The sequence below is a fragment of the Notamacropus eugenii genome, chromosome 1, assembly GCF_028372415.1.
Source record: "Notamacropus eugenii isolate mMacEug1 chromosome 1, mMacEug1.pri_v2, whole genome shotgun sequence".
NCBI classification, from domain to species: domain Eukaryota; kingdom Metazoa; phylum Chordata; class Mammalia; order Diprotodontia; family Macropodidae; genus Notamacropus; species Notamacropus eugenii.
This window is the reverse complement of record NC_092872.1, coordinates 633,292,447-633,313,532: the sequence shown is the minus strand read 5'-3', so window position 1 is coordinate 633,313,532 and position 21,086 is coordinate 633,292,447. Positions and strand designations below refer to the sequence as shown.

The 21,086-nt window shown below is 38.4% G+C and overlaps 1 protein-coding gene across 3 annotated transcripts in view; it reads right to left on the bottom strand.

The window, feature by feature from the left end:
• Positions 1-21,086, bottom strand: part of ANTXR1 (ANTXR cell adhesion molecule 1) — a 308,995-nt gene that overhangs the window by 22,679 nt on the left and 265,230 nt on the right. The window contains exon 18 of one of the 3 annotated variants that reach the window (XM_072635322.1): positions 11,548-12,563. The exons of the other annotated variants lie outside the window; for them this stretch is intronic. Coding sequence (XP_072491423.1) covers positions 12,510-12,563 — 54 coding nt within the window. The 3' untranslated portion in view covers positions 11,548-12,509. Of the gene's footprint in view, positions 1-11,547; positions 12,564-21,086 lie in introns of those variants that run through there. 3 annotated transcript variants of the gene reach the window in all.

Genomic DNA, 21,086 nt, shown 5'->3' with positions numbered 1-21,086 from the left:
ACACACACTGATTATGTTTCTCCTACTTCTTCTCTTTTCTAGTTCCTCGACAGACTTAGTATATTCAGCACCCTAGCACAGTAATCTAATTTAATACTTATGCTAATTATGTTTATAATAATTTATAATAATTATATTATAATTTATAATAATGAATAATTTAATAAATGCCTGTCCATTGGTTGGTTGGTTGTATGGCATGATGTCCATGTCCTTCACCATCCTGCCACTGGATGTGCTCTTGCTTGTCAATGTCCTTCCTAAAAAGGTCCACCTAGAATTGGACATCGCATTTCAGATGTGGTCTTACCAGCATAGAGCACATGATCATTGCTTCCATCCTTTTGAACACTATGGAGACTGAGATATCACAGTAACCTTTTGGTCACCATAGGTCACAACTATAGACTTGTGACTCATAAGCTTGAAGTCCACTAGAGATCTGCTAGTTATTTTTTTTAAACTACATTCCATTATCTTGTGTGGCAGTATGGTATAGGTACAAGAGCAATGGCTCTGAAGTCAGAGGACCTGGGTTCAGATTCTACTGCTAATGTTTACTCCCTGTGTGACCTTGGCAAATCACTCAACCTTCCCAGGCTTCAGTTATCATCTCTACAAAATGGAAGGATTGGACTAGACATCCTTAGAGGAATCTTCTAGCTCTAGATCTGTGGTCTTTCCTCTTGTCCTATTCTTGTTTAGTTGATCTTTTGGAATTTATTCTTGCATTTATTCTTATTGTATTTCATTAGATTCAGTGAAATGCTTTAGCTTGTTTAACTCTCTTTTCCTCCCTCCTCCTCTCTCCTATATCTTTCTTTGCTCTTTCTCTTCTATTTTCTCCACCTCCCTCCTTTTCCCTTCCTATCTCTTTTCCCCACCATTTCTCCATCTTTCCTCTTTGCTCCTTCATTCCCCCTTTTCTCCTTTTTCTCCCTTCTCCTCTCTTTTCTGTGTCTTTCTCTTTTCTGCTTTCTTCTTCTTCTTCTGCCTTTAGCCTGTTTGACAGAAAACAGAGAAGAGAGAGAAAAGAGAGAAGGAGAAAGGAGAAAAGGAGAGAAAAAGGGAACGAGAGGGAAGGAGAGGAGAGGAGGAGGAGGAGAAGAAAAAGGAGAAGAGAAGAATAAGAAGAAAAAGAAGATTCAGTCAAGTGCTTACTTGCACTAAGCTGCTGGAATTGGTGAATCATAGAACATTACTGTCACAGAATTAAAAATCAGTATCATAAATATGCTAATGAAGAGATACATGGTAAGTGCGAGTCGGTTGCAGTATGACAAATAAGGAACTATTAGGAAGAACTGGAATAAAGGATTTCGTTGAAGAAATGCATGATTAAAAAAGGTGGGCTGGTCACACAGAGAAGTTGAGGGAAAGAAAAGCTCATGTGCTCCACTGGTGTTCTCCCAATGTCAACAGAAAGCAAGTGAAGGCCACAGCACATTAGGTGAGGAACTTATGGGAGAGTATGGCAAATGTGGATGGGGAGCAATCTGCATTGTTAGAAGGTATGTCTGCTTTAATAAGATAAGAGATATGACTGAATATCTAAGTAGTGAGTAATTTTTATGTACCTTACACATATAAATACTCAATAAATATTTGTTGAATGAAACTCTGGACCTCTAAGTTTATCTATTTATTGGGCTTTAAAACTTTCCCCAGTACATATATGAATGAGAAAGTGGGGTTATAAAGGGGTTGCTAGGTAGTACAGTGGATAGAGTGCTGGACTTGTATTCAGGGAGTCCTGAGTACAAACTCTTAGTCCCTTAATAGATGTGTGACCCTGGGTAAGTCACTTATCCTCAGCTTCTTCATTTGTCAAATGGGGATAATAATAGCATCTACCATCCAGGGTTGTGAGGATCGAATGGGATAGTATTTACAAAGTGCGTAGCATAGTGCTAGCATATAGTACATGCAACATAAACATTAACTATTATTATGATTAATTCTGGTGCTTCAGTAATTCAGTTTGGGGATGAGATCAGGTTTTGGAGAACTCTTTCCCAACACACCATTCATTCTGGGGCTGTCTAGTAGCTTCTCCCCACACTGAATGTGGTACAGAAAACAACATCTTCAACCATGAAACTTCCAGTCCTTTGTCCCTGGAGTTCAAAAGGACCTGATATGCCTCCTCTTAATGAGAGTCCCTCTGCCTATGGAGGTATTTTGTCCTACCAGAAATAGCCTCACCCCAGCTACCAAAGCGCTTTAGGTCCAGAAAACCCCCTTCCTGGGGGCTGATTCTGGTCAGGAGATTGTTTATTATCCACAGGAACTGTGCCATCTCTCTACCTGGGACCACATCCAGACTGAAGGACTAACATCTTTCCTGCAGATCTTATCCTTAACTGCTTGTTATCCCAAGGGCTAAAGGCTCCCTCTCCAAATTGAAGATCATGGTAGGAAGACTGAGCCATCTTTCCCCCTAGATATTGGAATCATGGGTCAAAGGTTCATTCACTGATCTAAAAATGAGTCATGAATAAGAGAGAACCTGAATTAAGGAAGAGACTCAGTATCAAGACAGGAAATCTAGAACATTTAGTAGACTGCAGTGTACACCAGAGATCACTAGATGAGATGAGGTTCTATTCCAGGCTTTATAATTAACTAGCTCTGTTACTTGGAATTAGGCAAGTCATAGTCTTGGGCTTCAGTCTCCATATCTGTAGACTGAGAGAATTGGACAAGGTTGCTCTAGACCTGTTCCATCTAGATCTATTCTAAGATCTATTCTAGTTTTAAAGTTCTATGGGTGATTATTTATAAAATGATTTCTGGGTAAATGTGCTTCCATGCATTGACTTCTGACTCAAGACAACAGGAATATGCTTCCCTTTTTTACTGGTGTCCATTTACAGACTTTGGTGGTGGGGGCTTTCACAAGTTATTCATTCTCTACATTTGAGCACCAATAAATTGTTAATAATAACTCATAGACCTGTTGATAGATAATTTGCAAGATCAACTTAGTTAAGTGGTGGAAAGTCCATCACCAACTTGGCAATAAAATCATGAATTTTATGACCAAAGCATCTCAGAGAGACAGTCTACTAAGAAGGGTTGTGATTTGTGTTGGTGAAAGGAAGATGCACATGAATAAAAATCACAAGTCCTTTAGGGTCAAAGTATGATTGGTTTAGATTTGTGGATGTTGAAGCTAAGGTTGACAAGGCACTTTCTTAATAGGAGCTCACAGCACAGGAGGAAACTTTTATGATAAAAATGAGGAGGGCAGGATTTAGAGAGTCTTTTTATTACTAATGGAGGAGACATAAGAATATTTGAACGCATTAGGAAAAGAACCACTAAATAGAAATAAAGACTTAAGAGAAAAGTGGAGGCAATCTGCTGCAGAAAGACTGGAGGAGATATGCCACTAGTGAAAAAGTTGGCTATCTGTTGGGAATATTGGGTGGAAACTCTGTGAATGATTTATGGAAAGACACTAAAGCACAGAAGATAAGAGAATACGAAAAGCCTCCAGTGTGCAGTTTTGGGAGGACTGCCTTCATCGATGAGATCACTGATCCACTGTTGTATGAAGAAGACCCATTTGATCCTTTTCTTTCTTCACCAGTCCAAACCCAAGTTTCATGAGAATATTGTTTTTGCACTGATTCCATGTTTGCTGTAATATAACTCTGGCAGATTAGGATTATCATTGTATAATATTTCTCTACATTATTTCATGTTAAATCATTACCTTAAAAAAATGTCGACACTGAATTGCTCATCACTGTTTAGCCAAGAGTATTACCCAGTTTGTGTTTTGAGATAGAAAATTATGACATTTCTTAAGCATTTTAGAGTCTAGGTCCCAAATCTAATCCCACCTAGAAGGCACAGTTTTATAGGTCAAACTGGGTGGATTTGTTGTTGTGTTCTTGTTTTTTATTTTGGATCATGGGTCTATTTGAGAGAAAACTTTGTGTACATTGGATTTGGAGTCAGAAAAACTGGGCTCAAAGCTCAGCTCTACTGCTTAATACACATATGACCACAGCCAAGTCACTACCTTTTTTTGTCTCAGTTTTCTTATCTACAAAATAAGGGAATTAGAAAAGATCTTTAAGGGCCCTTTCTAGTTTAAAATCTATAATTCTATGGTTTACCCTTGGAAAAGATGACCAATCTCAGAGAATGTTTAGCTTGTACTCCTTCAGGATTTTCCTCAATGACTAAGAATTCCAAAAGAGGTGAAGAATAAAGCATTCTTTGTCTCTAAGATTTCTTGTCTGCATTTTGTCAAATAAATTGTTTTGTCAAATAATTTGCATCCTAACATATATCTATTTTCTATCCCCTATATATTCCCCTACAACACACATTATTTCCTCAGAATATTTCCTGATGTTCCTTGCCATACAGAGATTTAATATTATACACCTGATAGATACAAAATCATAGAATATCATTGCTAAAAGTGACCATGGAGATTGCCAAGGTGTATTCTTTCTATTTGATATCCATTCTTTTTCCTTTTCTTAGTTTGATATTCTCATGTTACTTTCTAGCCTATTACTTAGCCTAAGGTTCTCATTAAAATATCTAATTTTGGTCTACCCTCCTGTGTGACAAAACTTCTCAATCCCCTTTATTTTTTACCTTTTTGATTCCAATAAAAACTTGACCCCTCTTCCCTTTCTCCATTCCACCTGTGCTTTGATTTTGGTGTTCAAATGTGGTTAATCTACTAATGTATAATTCCTTTCAAGTAGGTAAATGGGATTATAGCAGGAACCTTTCACAAATATGATGCCTTAATCCAAGAAACATCATATCAAGAGGAAGGCACAAGAGCTATCATGTTCAAAAGGAAGGAAATCTGTTCTGCTTGGCCTCAGCATTAGGAATCATGGTGTTTGGTACCTAATGAGTACTTCATAAATGTTTGTTGACTATTACTGTGGAGGGTAAGACCATCCTAGTTACTCAACCTCAGCATCATCCTTGACACCTTATTGATGCTCACCTCACTTATCCAAAGCATCAAATCTTGTCATTTCCATCTGCACAACATTTCTAGTATATGTCCTCTCTAATTGTACAATCATCATTTAATATAGGTCCTCATTACCTCTCGCCTTGATGATTTCAATAGCCTTCCAACTGGCCTCCCTGTCTCCAGCTTCTCCCCACTTATGGCAGCAAGGTGGTTTGCAAGGAAGGAGATCAGGAATAGAGAGTGAAATAAGGTATAGTGGCTGGATTTTCCTGAAATGGTGGTTCTGAATGAGGCAGTCACCAATAAGGAACATGGATCTCAGGGCAGAAATTTCTCCATGGCAACAAAGTGTGGGAAATACTATTTATTATGAAAAAACATTTTGTTTATGTGATTTTCAATTAAAAAACCAAACAAACAGAAATAGGTGTTGTATTGGATCAAAAGTTTTCCCCTTACATTTATTGATATAATATCATGGAAATTTTAAAAATTAATGTCTATCATGTTCAGAAAATCCCTAATATTGAATCTATATTTTTCACATAAATCCAGTCCAACCATAGTATATTATTTTTTCTATGATTAGTATAATTTTTACTAATATTTTATTGCCTTATGTTGTAGATGTTGGGAATATTGGCATATAACTTTCTTCCTTTACTTTGTGATTCCCTGGTTTAGGTATCATGACCACCTTTTTATCACAGAAAGAATTTAGTAGAATCCTTTCCTTTCTTTCCCCCTCCCATCCCCCCCAAACATTTTATGTAATATTGGAATTAATTGCACTTTTAAGTTTCTGTTTTGTTGTTACTGGGAGTTCATTTATGTTTGTTCAATTTCTTCTTCTGAGATGAGGTTATGAAAATGATCTATTTTGCATTTGCTTTAGCTGTGCATGTTATATTTTTATAAATATTAATCTATTTAATTTAAAGTTTTAGTTTTGGTGGCATATAATTGGGCAAAGCAGTTTCTAATAATTTTCTTTATTTATTGTTTATTCTTTTTCATTTTTTGATATTTGCAACTTGTTTTCCCTTTTTGTTTTTTTTTAAAATCAGATTAGGTAATTGTTTATTTTATTAGTTTAAAAATGGCTCCTACTTTCATTTGTCAACATGATGAGATTTTTTCTTTCAATTTTGTTGATTTAATCTTCAGGATTTCATTTTTTGTTTAGTTTTTGTTTGTTTGTTGCTTTTCTATTCTTGTAATTGCGTGCCAAATTCATTGATCTGTTTTTTCTCTCTCTCTCTTTTGTTGATGAATGTATTTAGTGACAGTAATTTCCTCCTAAGGACTATTTATATTAGATCCCAAAAGTTTTTATATGTTGTCATTGGTTTTTTTTCTGATGAAGAAATCTATTATTTACATGTTTTGTTCTTTGACCTACCAATTTTATAGGATTAAGTGATTCAGTTTCCATTTAAATTTAAATCTTTTCTTAAAAAGTCCTTTACTAGTAATTTATCACGTTGGGGTCAGTAAAGGGTATGTTTCACATCTGCTTTTCTGTATTTGTTTATGAGGTTTTTAGGCCTTAAGAATGGTTAGTTTTCATAAAGTACCACGTATAGTTGAGAAATATATATAAGGGAAAAAGCATTTATTCAGCAGCAGGCATTATGCTAACTGCTTTTCAAATATCTCATTTGATCCTCACAACAATCTGGGAGGTAGGTGCTATTATTATTCCCATTTTACAGTTGAGGAAACTGAGGCAGACAGAAGTTAAATGATTTTTTTCTAAGGTCACACAGTTAGTAAGTGTCTAAAATTGGATTTGAACTCAGGTTTTCCTTACTCCAGGCCCAATACTCTATCCACTGCGCCTATATGCACATTCCTTTCTGTTTCCAGTCAGTAATTGCAAGAGATCTTTCATATTTAACTTTTCTGAAATTCCATCCAGGTCCTTTTTTGTTTATCTTTTTGTTAAAATTTGTTTAGGCCTAAAAGGGGTACAATGAGATCCCCAACAATTATGGTTTTGATGTCTGTTTCTCCCTAATTTCCCTTTAAATAATTAAAATCCATGTCATTCAATTTATATCTATATATCTATATAATCTATATCTATCTATACATATCTATATCTATATCTATATATACACAATTGACATTATCTAATTAGTTATGCCTTTAAGCATAACATAGATTCACTTATTTAATCTCACTTGACCTTATTTATTTCTACTCTTCCCTTGTCTGAGATCATGTTAGCTATCTTGTTTGACCTTTCTTTGAACACTGTAGACTTCCTGCTTCCTTGGGAACAGAGCCTGGCTCTCTGGTCAGAGCTCTGGCAAACTTCTAGTATGTTTACCTAACTATGCTCTCACTGGCTTCCCTGGAAAGATGCAGATCTTGCCTGAAGGTTTCTAGCTATATTCTTGTGAAGTTCTGAGACGTAGGAAAGAGCTTACTGTTGACTCTCCTCTCAATGTGGCCCATTTTAAAATTCTTTACTGAAGGATGTGTGTGAGAACTGGGCTCCTCTTTGGTCTCTCATGCTACCATCTTAACTGGAAGTTCTGGCATGACAATCTTTGGTCTTCTATCTTTTGGAATTTGATCTTTCTTTCTCTTTTGCTGAGAAAATTGAGACTATTTATTGTGAGCTCCCTCATCTATCCTCCACATCTGGAAATCATTCCATATCTTTATTGTCCTCTCCTTATAAGATAGGCCCCTTTCTTTTCAAAGCCAACCCTTAGTATTCATGACCTTTGGCTACTAGCATCCTATCTCTTCTGGGAGTTTGTTCTTTCTCTCTCACATTCAATCTCTTCCTATACACTATCTCCTCTGGTTGCTACAAATGTCCCCAGGCCCCCCTCATTCTTTAAAAACACCTTTGCTTGACCCTCTCATTCCCTTAAGCTATTGTCATATAATTATCCTGCCTTTTTTTGTCAGACTTTCAACTCAAACTGAAATCCCTCAAATAGACCTCATCATCTTTCCTTTACACCTGGTCCTTTCTTTGACTTTACTATTTCTGTTTAGCGGCCTCAGTCACCCAGTGCATATCCTTATCTTTGGTCCTTCCCTTTCTATCAGCTACCATATTCATAGCCTTTTCTTGGGCTCTTCTTTCCCTTTCTATTGACTCCCATAGTCAATTAATTGCCAGATCCTACTAATTTTGCCTCCATAACATTTCTTGGATTGATCCCCTTTCCCCACTTCTACAGCCACCAGCCTGGTTCAGATTCTCATTTCTCACCTGGCTAATGGACTAGCCTCTTGTTTCCTCTTTCCTCTGTTCAGTCTTCTGTAAGGCTGTCACAATACTTTTCCAAAGGCAATGCCTTAGCCATGCTACTTCCCTGATCAAAGGTTCCCTATTGCCTCTCAGATAAAATACAAACTCCTCAGTCTAGCACTTAATCCCTCCACATTCTGGCTCTGACCTACCTTTCCATTCTTATTTCACATTTCTCTCAATCTAATCCAATGAGCACTTTTAAAAAGTACTTATTAAGCACAGTACATTATCCTAGGAATTGGGGATATAGAAATTAGATGAAAAAACAGTCTCTTCCCTTAAACAGTTTACATTCTTCTGGGGTTGGAGGGATGTAACATCCTCATGTTAGTTGGCTACCAAACACTTGTTAAGTACCTACTATGTGCCAGGCACTATGCTAAGGGCTGGGGGTAAAAGAAAGGTGAAACAGTCCTTTTGCCCTTGAGAAACTCACAGTCGAACAGGGGAGACAATGTGCAAAGAATTACGTGCAAGCTGGCTATATGCAGAATATACTGGAAATAAATAGAGGGAAAGCATTAGAATTCCTGCCCTGTGCGATCTAACCAGCATTACTAATCATATTCACCGTTCTCGAAATCCAGTGTGTCATCTCTTGCCTCTGCACAGTTGCTCAAGCCATTACCCACGCTTCCTCAGATCTGTCTTTAAGAATCCTTATTTTCTTCAGATCCGAGCTCTTGTGTGACCGCCTCCAAGAAATCTTTTCTGATCTTCTCAATCGTTAATGCTCTCTTTCACCCCAATAACCTTTTATTCACTTATCTCTGTGTGTATCATTTACCCATCAGGTTATTTGGTAAACTTCACAGAGCAAATCCCTTAAATAGAAGGATTTGTTCTATAAAACTTGGACTCAGTCAAAGGGCCACACTTGAGGACCTAGAGGGCCACATGTGACCTTAAGAATGCACGTTACCCACCCCAATAGTCATATCATCTGAACTGGATTTGGAAAGTTGGTAAGTACAAAATGGCCTTCCAAATCTGAGAGCACCTAAATGAATACTGAATTATATCCTTTGGTTTCTACAATATGCTCATGATCTTTTAGAGAGACAAGGATGCCCTCTTCCAAAGTGCTGGTTTGTCTTGAAGACATTCTCATCTCTTCCTGGGCCCTTGCCCACCCTGGAGAATAGGTCTGGGCAATTCTCCAGAAGTTGCCCTAGCATTGGCTGTTCAATGAGCAGGATAAGTAACCCTTTGAGAGTGAGGAATGCAGGATAAGTTGTTCAAGAGTATGAATGGACTCATGTGAAATGCAGGCCATACTATAGTGAGGGATCCCTGTATCAGCAAAGATCTAATGCTTTTACAATTTCATGAGGCATTACAATTGTATCATCTCCAGGTTTTCAGTTTCTACAGTGCCCCTTGCTAACTAGATGAAAGACCTAAAAGTACTTCACTGGCCATTTAAAACAAAGGGTACATTCAATGAGCCCAGTGGCATTTCTTTGCCTTGGCTTCTATCCTTATCTAAGAGGCAGCTAGGGGGCATAGTGATTATAGCACTGAGTATGGAGGCAGGAAGATCTGAGGTCAAACCCTGACTCAGTCACTTACTAGCTATGTGACCCTGGGCAAGTCATTTAACCATTGTCTGCCTCAGTTTCCTCAACTATAAAATTACAATAACGGCATCCACTTCCCAGTGTTGGTGTAAGGATCAAATGAGATACCGTTTGTAAAGTACTTAGCACAGATCCTTCTTTCCTTCCTTATTGCCATCCTTTCTCACTCACTCCCTTCCCTTCCCTTCCCTTCCCTTCCCTTCCCTTCCCTTCCCTTCCCTTCCTTTTCTCTTTCCCTTTCCCTTCCCTTCCTCTTTCTCCTCTCCTTTCTCCTCTCATTCCCTTTCCCTTTCTCTCCCTTCCTCCCTTCCTCCCTTCCTCCCTCCCTTCCTTCCTTCCTTCCTTCCTTCCTTCCTTCCTTCCTTCCTTCCTTCCATCCTTCCCTAGATCCTCATAAACATTAGATCAGAGATTTACATCTCGTGTTACAATGGTGATTTCCATTCACAAGCTGTATTATTCTCATACAAGCCACATCCTTGTACATATTTCTTCTGCAAATAAATGTTGGTGGAGGTGGGGGTAGAGGAGAGAGAGAACTATGAGAAAGAGTTACTTGCTCTTAGGGCTACCTTTGGTATATGGGAGCTCCACCTTTACATAGTATAGCACCTATCTTTGTTTTCATTAACATCATTCACTTTCACAAGGCTCATCCATGCAAACAGTGCCATATCCACTAAAAGTGAAGTAGATGTGAAACAGATTTTGAGCAGTTTTAACTTTACCATCCTCTAAACTTGAGGACAACAAAACCAATGGCAGGTATGCTATCATGGAAGCCAGAATCTGGAGGATCAGTTACTTTGGCAGACAATCCTGCAGACCATATATTTCAATGACACTCAACCTCAGTCAGATCTGCTTGAGATGATTCACCAGCAGCAAACAAAAGGGTGCCTAGACCCAAATTTTGTTTTATGGGCTTCAAGCTCTCTTGACCCTTGTACTCAAAAGAGGGATAGTCTCTGATGCTCCTACAGAGTCTCTTCACACCAGCAGAATGAACCAGAGAGGTTTAATGGGCAATATTCTACTTTGGCCAAAATAGCTTAGGTGTCAGCCACATGGGCCTGTCCAAAACATGATATATCACAGCCTGGAAGTTTTGGTGGCCACATAAATATCATAATGTCTTCTGGTATATCTAGCCCTATGAGTATAAGCATAGGTTAAGGATCCCATGGGGGAATCAAAAGATTTTTTGTAACTCCTGCTAATTTACTCTAGCCCCTGGACAATAGTAATAATGGGCTTTGTCATGGACTTGTCACTATCTCATAGCTATGAAGCTGCATAGGCACATTAAGATTGATGATTTCTTTCTCCCTTTTGCACCAAAGCAATTTGCCACTTTCAGAAATATGTACTTTTTTTAGTTCCACCTTCCCTGTCCATCCTGACCTCTGACTGAGTTGCTCGTTTATCTCATACTTCTGCTCTGTACATACTGCTGCAAATGTACAAATTCACCTTTAGCCAACCCCAGTGCAACAGAGAAAGAATGCTAACAGGTACTCTCTATCTTATCACCCACCAAGATGTCTGCATTAATCTGTGATCCACATGCAGTCGTGGAATTCTGCTCTAGTAAATCATTTCATTCATTCATACAAAATACTCCAATTAGAGCAAACTTGAGTTTTCCATTCCTTGTTCTTTCACACTGTTGTTCTACTTGGTGATAATTTAGAGCAGAGGAAGACTCTCAGGCTTATTTGCAACATATCCTACAAGTGGCCTAGGGATGGTTGTGTTTAAAGACAATTCAAATAACACTCCTCTTCTGGGGAGCCGTATGTTGAAAAGCAGGTCTGGCTAGCTGCCCTTAACATGTACACTGTTAGGATTACCAAGAAATTGGTCGACTCTTCCTATTCATCTAGGTAGCAAGATTTTTCAATCATGGTTAAAAACCTACCATTTTGCATCCTCCATTAGTTCTTGCTTTAACAAGCCCATATCAACCTCAAATCATATCCACAGAACCCTTGCCTAACCCTAGTAATTGAAGATGGGCAGGAAAATATAGTTTATATACAGACTTATAGACCCAAAGGAGCAGCTTCTAACATTAGCTATACCTAGATGACTGCTAGCCTAAGGAATAAAATATGAGAACCTATATATAGTTTACAGGTTTGTAAAGTTGTTGAAAATCTTCTACTAGTGATATCCCATCAAGTGGTAGCACATGGCACTGAGCTACAGAAGGGCATTGTAGGAGAAAGAATGGAACGGGTGGTACCTTTGCTGGTGCTGTCCTTTGTTCTTGAAGAGGACCATGACATCAGGGAGGTGATGCCATGACATGCAAGTGAATTGGATTTAAGTGAGGGAGGACTGTGCAAAGTCACCAGCCTCACTTTTTCCTCTGGAGCTATCTGGGTCTAGTGCAAGATATAGATCAGGAAAACTGGAGATGATCTTCATCTTTGCAAAATAATGTTGCTTTCGTGAGAAATAAAAAGTAAACATATATACCATATATTTCTGTGTGTGTGTGTGTGTGTGTGTGTATGTGTCTGTGTGTGTTTTCCCTGACATCTCCATTCACAGAGCTCTGCCCCCATATTCTGCCAACTTTGGACCTCCTGTTCTGGAACTCAGATTACATTATTCTGCCTAGATCCTTGGATTTGTTACCTAATGGACTGCTGACTTTGGCTTCTGAATGGCTTACTCATTACTTTCTCTCTGATTCCTTGGAATGAAGCATTGTGCTTGGACCGTATTTTGCCTAGAAAGGAAAAGAATTAAGGGGGAATATGATAGCTGTCTTCAAATATTTGTTGAATGAAATTTAGTCCCTTAGAGGGCAGAGATAGGATTAATGGGTGGAAGATGTAGATTTCATCTTGACATGAAGAAAACTTTTCTAACAATTATAGCTGTCTAGCAATGTAATGGGCTACCTTGGAAAGTTATGTCTTCCATCACCAAATACTATCATTTCCCCATGGTATTTCTTGCATCTGAGCTTTTCCCCCTACTTCAGGGTCCACATCACTTGTCAAGTGGTCTACTACCATAACCTTCTAATTGGTCTCCCTGCCGCAAATCTCTCCTTACTCTAATCCATCCCTCTGACATAGCTGCCAAAATGACTTTTCTAAAGTGTAGGCCTGACCCTATTATTCCCCTACTGGGAGAAATGATTTCTCTCATATTAATAATCAACTTATTGAATTAGGACCAGACTTTTTTTTAACCTTCCTACTTCTTAATTCAGAAACCACCCCCTTATAGGTCATTCAGCCAGCATCTGAAGGACATTACTGTTTATGAGATTGGATTAACTTTCTCCTCCTTGTTCAAACCCCACCCAAGTGGGGAAGTCCATTGTGTTCTACTCCAGTGGAATAGCCTTAGAGAATCCAAATGTGGGGTGGGAGGGTGTAGATCTTTTGTCTAGATTGTCCTAGGTTGGGATCAATCTGGGAGTAAGGGCCATAATCAAAATCATGCTCCAAGCCCCTCATTAGAATAGGTCCACCTCTCATTTTATATTCATTCTTATTATTAATGATTCAGAGTTGATTCTTGCTTGTCTGGAACACCCACTCTTCCAAGGGCATTATAAGCATCAAGAAGCCATCATGATCCATCTTGAATGGAATGAAGTTAGTGAACACTTCGCAGTGCTTAACAAAAGGCTTTTAGTAGATGGTTAGGCCTAAGTTTCTGTTTCCCAGAAATCATGTGATTTTTGGCAATATGAAACTTAAACTCTCTCTCCTTGGGTTGCCACATCAACATAACACAACCCCTTTTGGGTTGCCATATCAGCGTAACACAGCCCCACCTTGGATTGCCGCATCAACATCCACATCAACATAATGCCTATTGGTTATTCCACTGCTTCCTTGTCCCCTATTCACAGGGCAGACTGTCAAGTTTAGATTGTGAGCCTGCCTCCCAGCCAATGGGAGTAAAAGGCCAGCAGGGGAGCGGGATCTGTGTTAGGGCTATATAGTCTCTATTGTTGCCTTCTGTAATGCCTCACTCTCCTGATTACTTATCAGAGAGGAGATGCCCTCTCTTGTGAGATTGTAATAAAATCTTGCTGCTTTGCTTCTACCTTGAGAAGTCTCTGATTTTTATGGAAGTTGGTGGTCTCTGACCCACACAATCTTTTGGTTTATAAGAGATGGCCAAATGACTATCCTTTTGAAAATTATTCACTAGCCATAATTAATAAAATGATTAATTGCCCAGGAATTATGTCCTAATTTTTTATATATCACACCTACACAGTAAGTGGCTCCCTATTACCACCAAGACAAAAAAAATTCCTTTCTTTGACTTTTGAAACCTATCACAACCTAGTCCCAACTTATTATATACTATTTAGTTTCCTACACTTTATGGTCAGTTAGTCAATCAAATCAATAAGCATTTTTTAAAGATCTGTTTTGTGCCAGGCACTGTCCTAAGCACAGGGGACACAAAGAAAGTCAAAAGATAGTCCTGATCAAAAAGGAGCTCAGTCTAATGGAAAAGATGAAATGCAAATGTACAAATAAGATATATACAGGATAAACTGGAAATAACTAACAGAGCTAAGAGATTATAACTAAATGGGACTGGGAAAGCTGCCTGTGGAAGGTGAGATTTTAACTGGGATTTGAAGGAGTCCCAGAAGGCCTGGAGGTGGAGATGAGGGAGAGCATTCCATGCATGGGGGATGGACCAGAGACAAGGGCCAGAGCTGAGGGATGGAATTGAGAACCTGCTCAAGAAAGAACAAGGCTGATGTTGCTGGTTCAAAGAGTGCAAGCCTGTGTGTGTGTGTGTGTGTGTGTGTGTGTGTGTGTGTGTGTGTGTTGGGTTTATGGTATAAGAAGACTAGAAAGGTGGGAGGTGGGAGGGAAGACTAGGTTTTGAAGGGCTGATTTGATATTTAATCCTAGGGGTAGTCCAGTCAAAATGATCTTGTTGTTCCTTACATACAATACTTTATCTTCCATCTCTGTCCTTTTGCCTAGGTCATCTCCCATTTCTGGAATGCACTCCTACCTCACCACCTCCTCTTAGAATCTTTTCTTATCTTCAAAACTCTGCTTGGAATTAGAGTTAGGGTTGGGTTCCACCTTCTACATGAAGTCTTTCCTGATCTGCCAACTACTACTGCCTCTTCCATTTCTCTGCACATTTATTTTGTGTTTATGTATATGTACACATATGCATGTGTGTGTGTGTGTGTGTGTGTGTGTGTGAGAGAGAGAGAGAGAGAGAGAGAGAGAGAGAGAGAGAGAGAGAGAGAGAGAGAGAGAGAGATCTTTCCCAAGAGAAAGTAAGCTACTTGAGGACAAGGATGGTTTTGGTTTGGCAGCTGTTAACTCCAGTGCCTTGTACAGTACCTAGCACTTAGCAGGTGCTTAATAAATATGTATTAATTGATTGATCATGGGAGTGCTTCAGTTGGAAGCTTGATTCCTGAATGAGGATGTTACAGAAGAGGCTCCTATTTGGGTGAGGATTGTTTTGGGGATCTCATTTAAACTTGAGATTTGTGATCACTTTAAAAAGACTTATCCACTTTCTCCTTGACTGTTAATCACTCATGAATCATAAACATATGGAGTTTATCTTCATTTCCACCCCCCCCCCCTGAAGATATGGCATCATTACATGGGAGAGATAAGACATTCATTCATTTAGCACACACTAACACATTAACTGATAGCACCTTTGCCAGTGACAAACCTTAGAAGACAGATTTCAGTGTTCTAAAAGAATAGTATGTGATTCAGGAAAAATTAAGATCTAAAGTATAGCCTGAAGCTTCTTGATGACAGAACTGCATGGGATACTTCAATGGGAGCCCAAAGGAGATGGGTAGTGGTGGAATTCTTAGGGGTAAGCTGATGGGTTGGAGTAAAATTGTCCATTTAAAAGTTTGACAACATAATTTTTTATCTAAGATGTTGAAAGAATATACAAATCATTTAAACTCCTTGTAGTTTTTGTTTAATATTAATATATGTCATTCCCCACTAAAGTTCTTTTAAGATGCCTCATTAGGATGCAGAAGTAAATTTGGATTCTCTAAGGCTATTCCACTGGAGAAGAAGCAATCTTTAGAATTTATTTTTTAACCAAGCTGGAAAGCCCACAATGGTCTTTGAGCTTGATGTCTGATGACTAGCTTAGGTAAGTGCAGAAAGGCTCATGACCAAGGGCTTGGCAACACAGTGATGCATTTTATCAACTACAGCAACTCTCAAAGAATTGAATGGGGAGGAGTTGTTATTTGCATCAGTGAAGGGAGTGTCTTCACAGATAAGATCATGAATCCTTCAAGAAAATACTAAAATATATAGGTCAAATCATGACTAACTTCAAGACTTTTCATGTGGTTTTTAGTTTGCATGCAAAAGCTAATGTTTTTAACATCACCAATTCCTTTCTGCCCTGTGTGTCAGCATCAGGGACATTAAATTTTCCAAACTGATATGAACTGTGGATTTGATTGGGCTTGGAGTGGGAGGAGTGGTGGTAGAACAGCTGTGTAGGAAGCAAAGAAATTCATTGTGAATATGAAGATTAAAACTCAAAACTATGCCAGGATCACTGATAAGCCTATATACTCTGGCAGAAGAAAGTGCATGAGCTAAGCAAGAGTGCATTGGAGATTGATGAGAGTGGGAGGAAGAAGAAACCACTATAAGCACTTTTGTTGTAAAAAGGAGATGAAAGAATCTTAGAATTAGTCTATTCCAATCCTTTCATTTTATAGATGAGAAAACTGAATTCCAGAGAGGTTAAGTGATTTTCTAAGGTAGCACAGGTATTTAGAGGCAGAGCCATGACTACAACACAGATTTCTTATCCAGTCATCTTTTTATTATATCATACTGTCTCTCATCTTGCCCTTATCCTTCTCAGGTGGAGTGTAACTAGGAACCCTCAAAAGATCCCATCTTTATGCCCATTTTCTGAAACTTTGACCATGATATACCAGATAACTTGGGGCAAAGCTACAGTGGAAATATTAATAACTCCCAGTTCTATAGTACTTGAAGGCTTAGATAAGTTTACTCCAACACCCTGTAAAATAGGTAACCCAAATATTATCATACCCATTTTTAAAAATATGAGAAAATAGCTTTAGAATGGTATAATGACTTACTGAGATTCAGATAACTAACAAATGTCAGAATTAGGATGCCAACCTAAGACTCTTGAGACCAAGTCAAGTACTATTTTCATTACAAGCCACTTTCTTAAGCTCCAAAGGATCAACACTTTTCTAGAAGGAGAGAAAGATGGTACCCCATCCTCATCAGTTAAAGCAAGGGTAACCATCCAAAGATGTATGATGTATTGTGATAGGATGAGTTTGGATAAGGAATGTAATAGAGCTCCAGCCAGAAGCAAACTGACATTCATATTATTAACATCTTCTCAAAATATTTTGACACTGATCACTTGATGTCATTTACAATCAACTACAGGGAAAGGGGAATCAAGATGGTGGAGTGAGAGTATTTTTGCCAAGCTCATCCAAAACAACTGCTCTATAGCAGCCTAGAAAATATGCCAGATTGAATTCTGATAAAGAAAACCAATAAAGCATCACAGTGAGTCATTTTTCTAGACCAGGGCATCTTAGAATGATAGATACAGAGATTTATGGACACTGGGGTTGGGCTTGGGCAGGAACATAGTGCAGGGAGGAAACAGAAGCAATGGAGGAGAGCATTCTGGCACATAGGGATGGTAAGGGGGCTAAGACTGAACACAAGGGAATACCTGACTCATCATGAGGAACCTCTGTTGCTTGTTACCCATGGCAGGTCATAATTCCAGAGTAGAGAGGAAGTATCTAAGTTATAAGTGAGAGAACACCCAGTTGTGTATGGAACAGGGAACAAGTACCAAAAAACTTAGCTGTGTGTCTCTGAGCCCAAAAGGGGGAGCTCACTTCTAATTTCTAGTCCCACACATAAGCCTGCAGTGGAAAAACTAGGGCAGGAAACCAATACCAAAGGAGAGTCAAACAGTTCAGTTGTTATGAACTTGCAGAACTTCCCAGTGACTAAGCCCAGCAGCAGTCTACTAAAATCCAACTACACTCAATCCAACCAACCCAAAGCTGAGTAAGGAACTTGCAGAGTTGATAACAGGAGGTACGTGAACAAATGTGCCACCAGATCACACTACCAAGGATCACCGAAAACTTGTAGGTCTCAGATTAAACTGTGAAAATAGCAGAAGGACATAAAAAGAGAGAAGCTCAGTTTGGACATCTTCCTCCCCTACACCCTGTAAGTGAGGGGAGGCCAACACTAAGATAAAGTCCAAAGTTCAGAAGTAGATTTGATTAATGAGCAAATAAAAAAATAGGATCTGATCATAAAGAGCAACTATTGTAACAGGGAAACTCAAGACACAAACTCAGAAGACAGTGACTTGAAAACATTTAGAAGCAAAACCTCAAAGAAAAATGCAGATTGGACACAAGCTCAATAAGAATTCTTAGAAGAGTTAAAGATATTAAAAAAAAGAGGAAAAAGACTGTTAAAAACAAATGAGAATGGTAGAGGAAAAAATGGGAAAAGAAATGAGACATCTGTAAGAAAGTAATAAAAAGAAAATTAATAGCTTCATGAAAGAAGTACAGAATATTACTGAGGAAAATAACTCCTTAAAAATTAGAAATGGAAAAATGGAAGCTAAGTGGAAAAATGGAAGCTAATGACTCCATCGGATGTTAAGAAATAATAAAATAAAGACTGGAAAACAGAAGAAAATGTGAAATATCACAAGAAAACAACTGAATTAGGAACTAGATCAAGGAAAAATAATTTAAGAATCATTGGACTACCTGAAAACCATGAACAAAAAAAGAACCTGGACGTCATATTTCAAGAAATTATCAGGGAAAACTGCCCAAATACCTCCAAATCAGAAAGCAAAGTAGAAATCAAAAGGATCCTGTAACACCTCCTGAAAGAAACCTCAAAATTTCTCCCAGGAATTTTATAGCCAAAAGCCAGAACTCTTAGGTAAGGAGAAAATACAAAGTAGCAAAAAAGAAAGAATTCAAGTACCATTGAAACAGAGTCAGTTATCACACAAGATTTGGCAGTCACCAACACGAAGAAACAAAGAGCTTGGGATATGATAATCCAAAAGGCTGTATTGCATATAGCCAAAACTCAGCAAAATTGAATATAATTCTATAGGGCAGACATGAGCATTTGATAAAATAGAAGACTTTCAAGAATTCCTGATGAAAAGACCAGAGATAATTAGAAAATTTGACACTGAAACAAAGGACTCAAGAGACATTCTTATATGGGGAGAAAATATACGTAAATGCAGCTAGGTGACACTGAGGACAGAAAAGTGGGCTTGGAATCAGGAAGACTCATTTTACTGAGGTCCAATTTGGCTTTAGATACTAACTAGCTGTGTGACCCTGGGCAAGTCACTTATTTCTGTTTGTCTCAGTTTCCTCATCTGTAAAATGAGTTGGAGAAAGAAATGGAAAATCATTCTAGTGTCTCTGCCAAGAAAATGGGGTCATGAAGAGATGGACATGACTAAAGCTACACAACAACAACACATGTAAATACTCAGAACTTTATCATCACCAGGGGTCTTGGAGGCCTGGGTGCCATTCTGTAATGTTGGGGTGATCTAAAAAGAAGAACCAAAGAATAAGGAAGGAGAGAGGGGAAGGTAGAGGAAGAATGGGGATAATTACCTTATATAAATAAGACACATAGGGAAGAGTTTATACAATGAAGGAGACACAGGATAGGAGGAAATGGGAGACACTTACACCTCACTCTCATCTGTACTGGCTCAAACAGGGAACAACAAACATACATACACGGTTGAGTTAGTAATTCATCTCACCTAACAGAGAAGCAGTGGAGGTGGGGAAACTGTGGTCTTGAGGCCACATGTGGCTTTCTAAATCCTTGAGTGTGGTCTTTTATCTGAGTCCAAGTTTTACAGAACAAATCTTTTTATTAAGGGGATTTGTTCTGTGAAGTTTGGATTCAGTCAAAGGGTTGCACTTGAGGACTTAAGAGGGTCACATGTGTCTTTGAGGCTGCAAGTTCATCACCCCTGGTAGGAGAAAGGCAGAGTGGAAGAATCAAAACAGATCCCTGAAGAAGGGACAGGATCAAAAACAGAAGGAATAGTATAAGAAAATAGGATAGAGGGAAATACACAGTTAGCAATCATAACTGTGAAAGTGAATGAGATGAATTCACCCCCAAAATGTAAGGGGATAGCAGAATAAATTAGAAACCAGAATCCAATAATATGTTATTTACAAGAAAAAACACTCTTAACGTAGACATATCTACAGAGTTAAAATAAAGAACCTTCACAGAATCTATCATACTTCAGCTGAAGTGGAAATGGCTAAGATAACAATCATCTCAGAGAAAGCAAAAATAAACCTAATGAAAATAGATAACCATAAGAACTACATTTTGCTCAAAGGTTCCATAGATGATGGATTAATATCAGTAAAGAGCCAACTAACTGCAGAATCTACCTATTCTGAAAGAGGGTTGTTAGTAATGCAAATGTGACTCTCCCTTTGAGATTTCCTTGAGAAATGGAAGCAGAATGAACAAATACCAATCCAAGTGAGAACTGTTCTGTAACTTTATAAAAGTAAACTTCTCCAAGCCTAAAAAATCTCCCAAGGCACTACTTTGTTTCCTTTAACTCAAGTAAGAGGTACTATAACATTGATGCTGTTCTAAGTTCTTTGCCCAAGTGTATTACTAAGTGCTGTGATATTACTATTATAACAATAGCAGCTTGGATTTCTAGAGAGCTAAGGTTTACAAAGAACCTTCAACAAAACAACCCTATGAAGTATGTAGTGCAAGCATTTTTCCCATTTTATAAATGAGGAAATTGAGACTCAGAGACTAAGTGACCATCCCAGCACTTAAGCTGATTTTGAATGACTTTAATACTTTTCTGAATTTGTGCAAGGTCCTGAGTCCTGTAAATGGATAGCATCTGGCAGATACGATTTTAGGTGGAAGGTTATTTGGCCATTTAGTTTATACAGAGTACAAATTGCAAGTGAAAAGGGGGAATGGTGGTTTTTTTTTTTTTTGAGGGCTTTCTAGTTGCATGTAGTTGTGCCTCAGAAAGCTGATCATTACAGCAAAATGGACATTGCTACACTCAGGATTAAATAAATCAGTCAAGTGCTGCAGAGTTCTGCCTTAATGTCTTATTTTTAAATTTTACTGTTTCCCACCTATAGGCT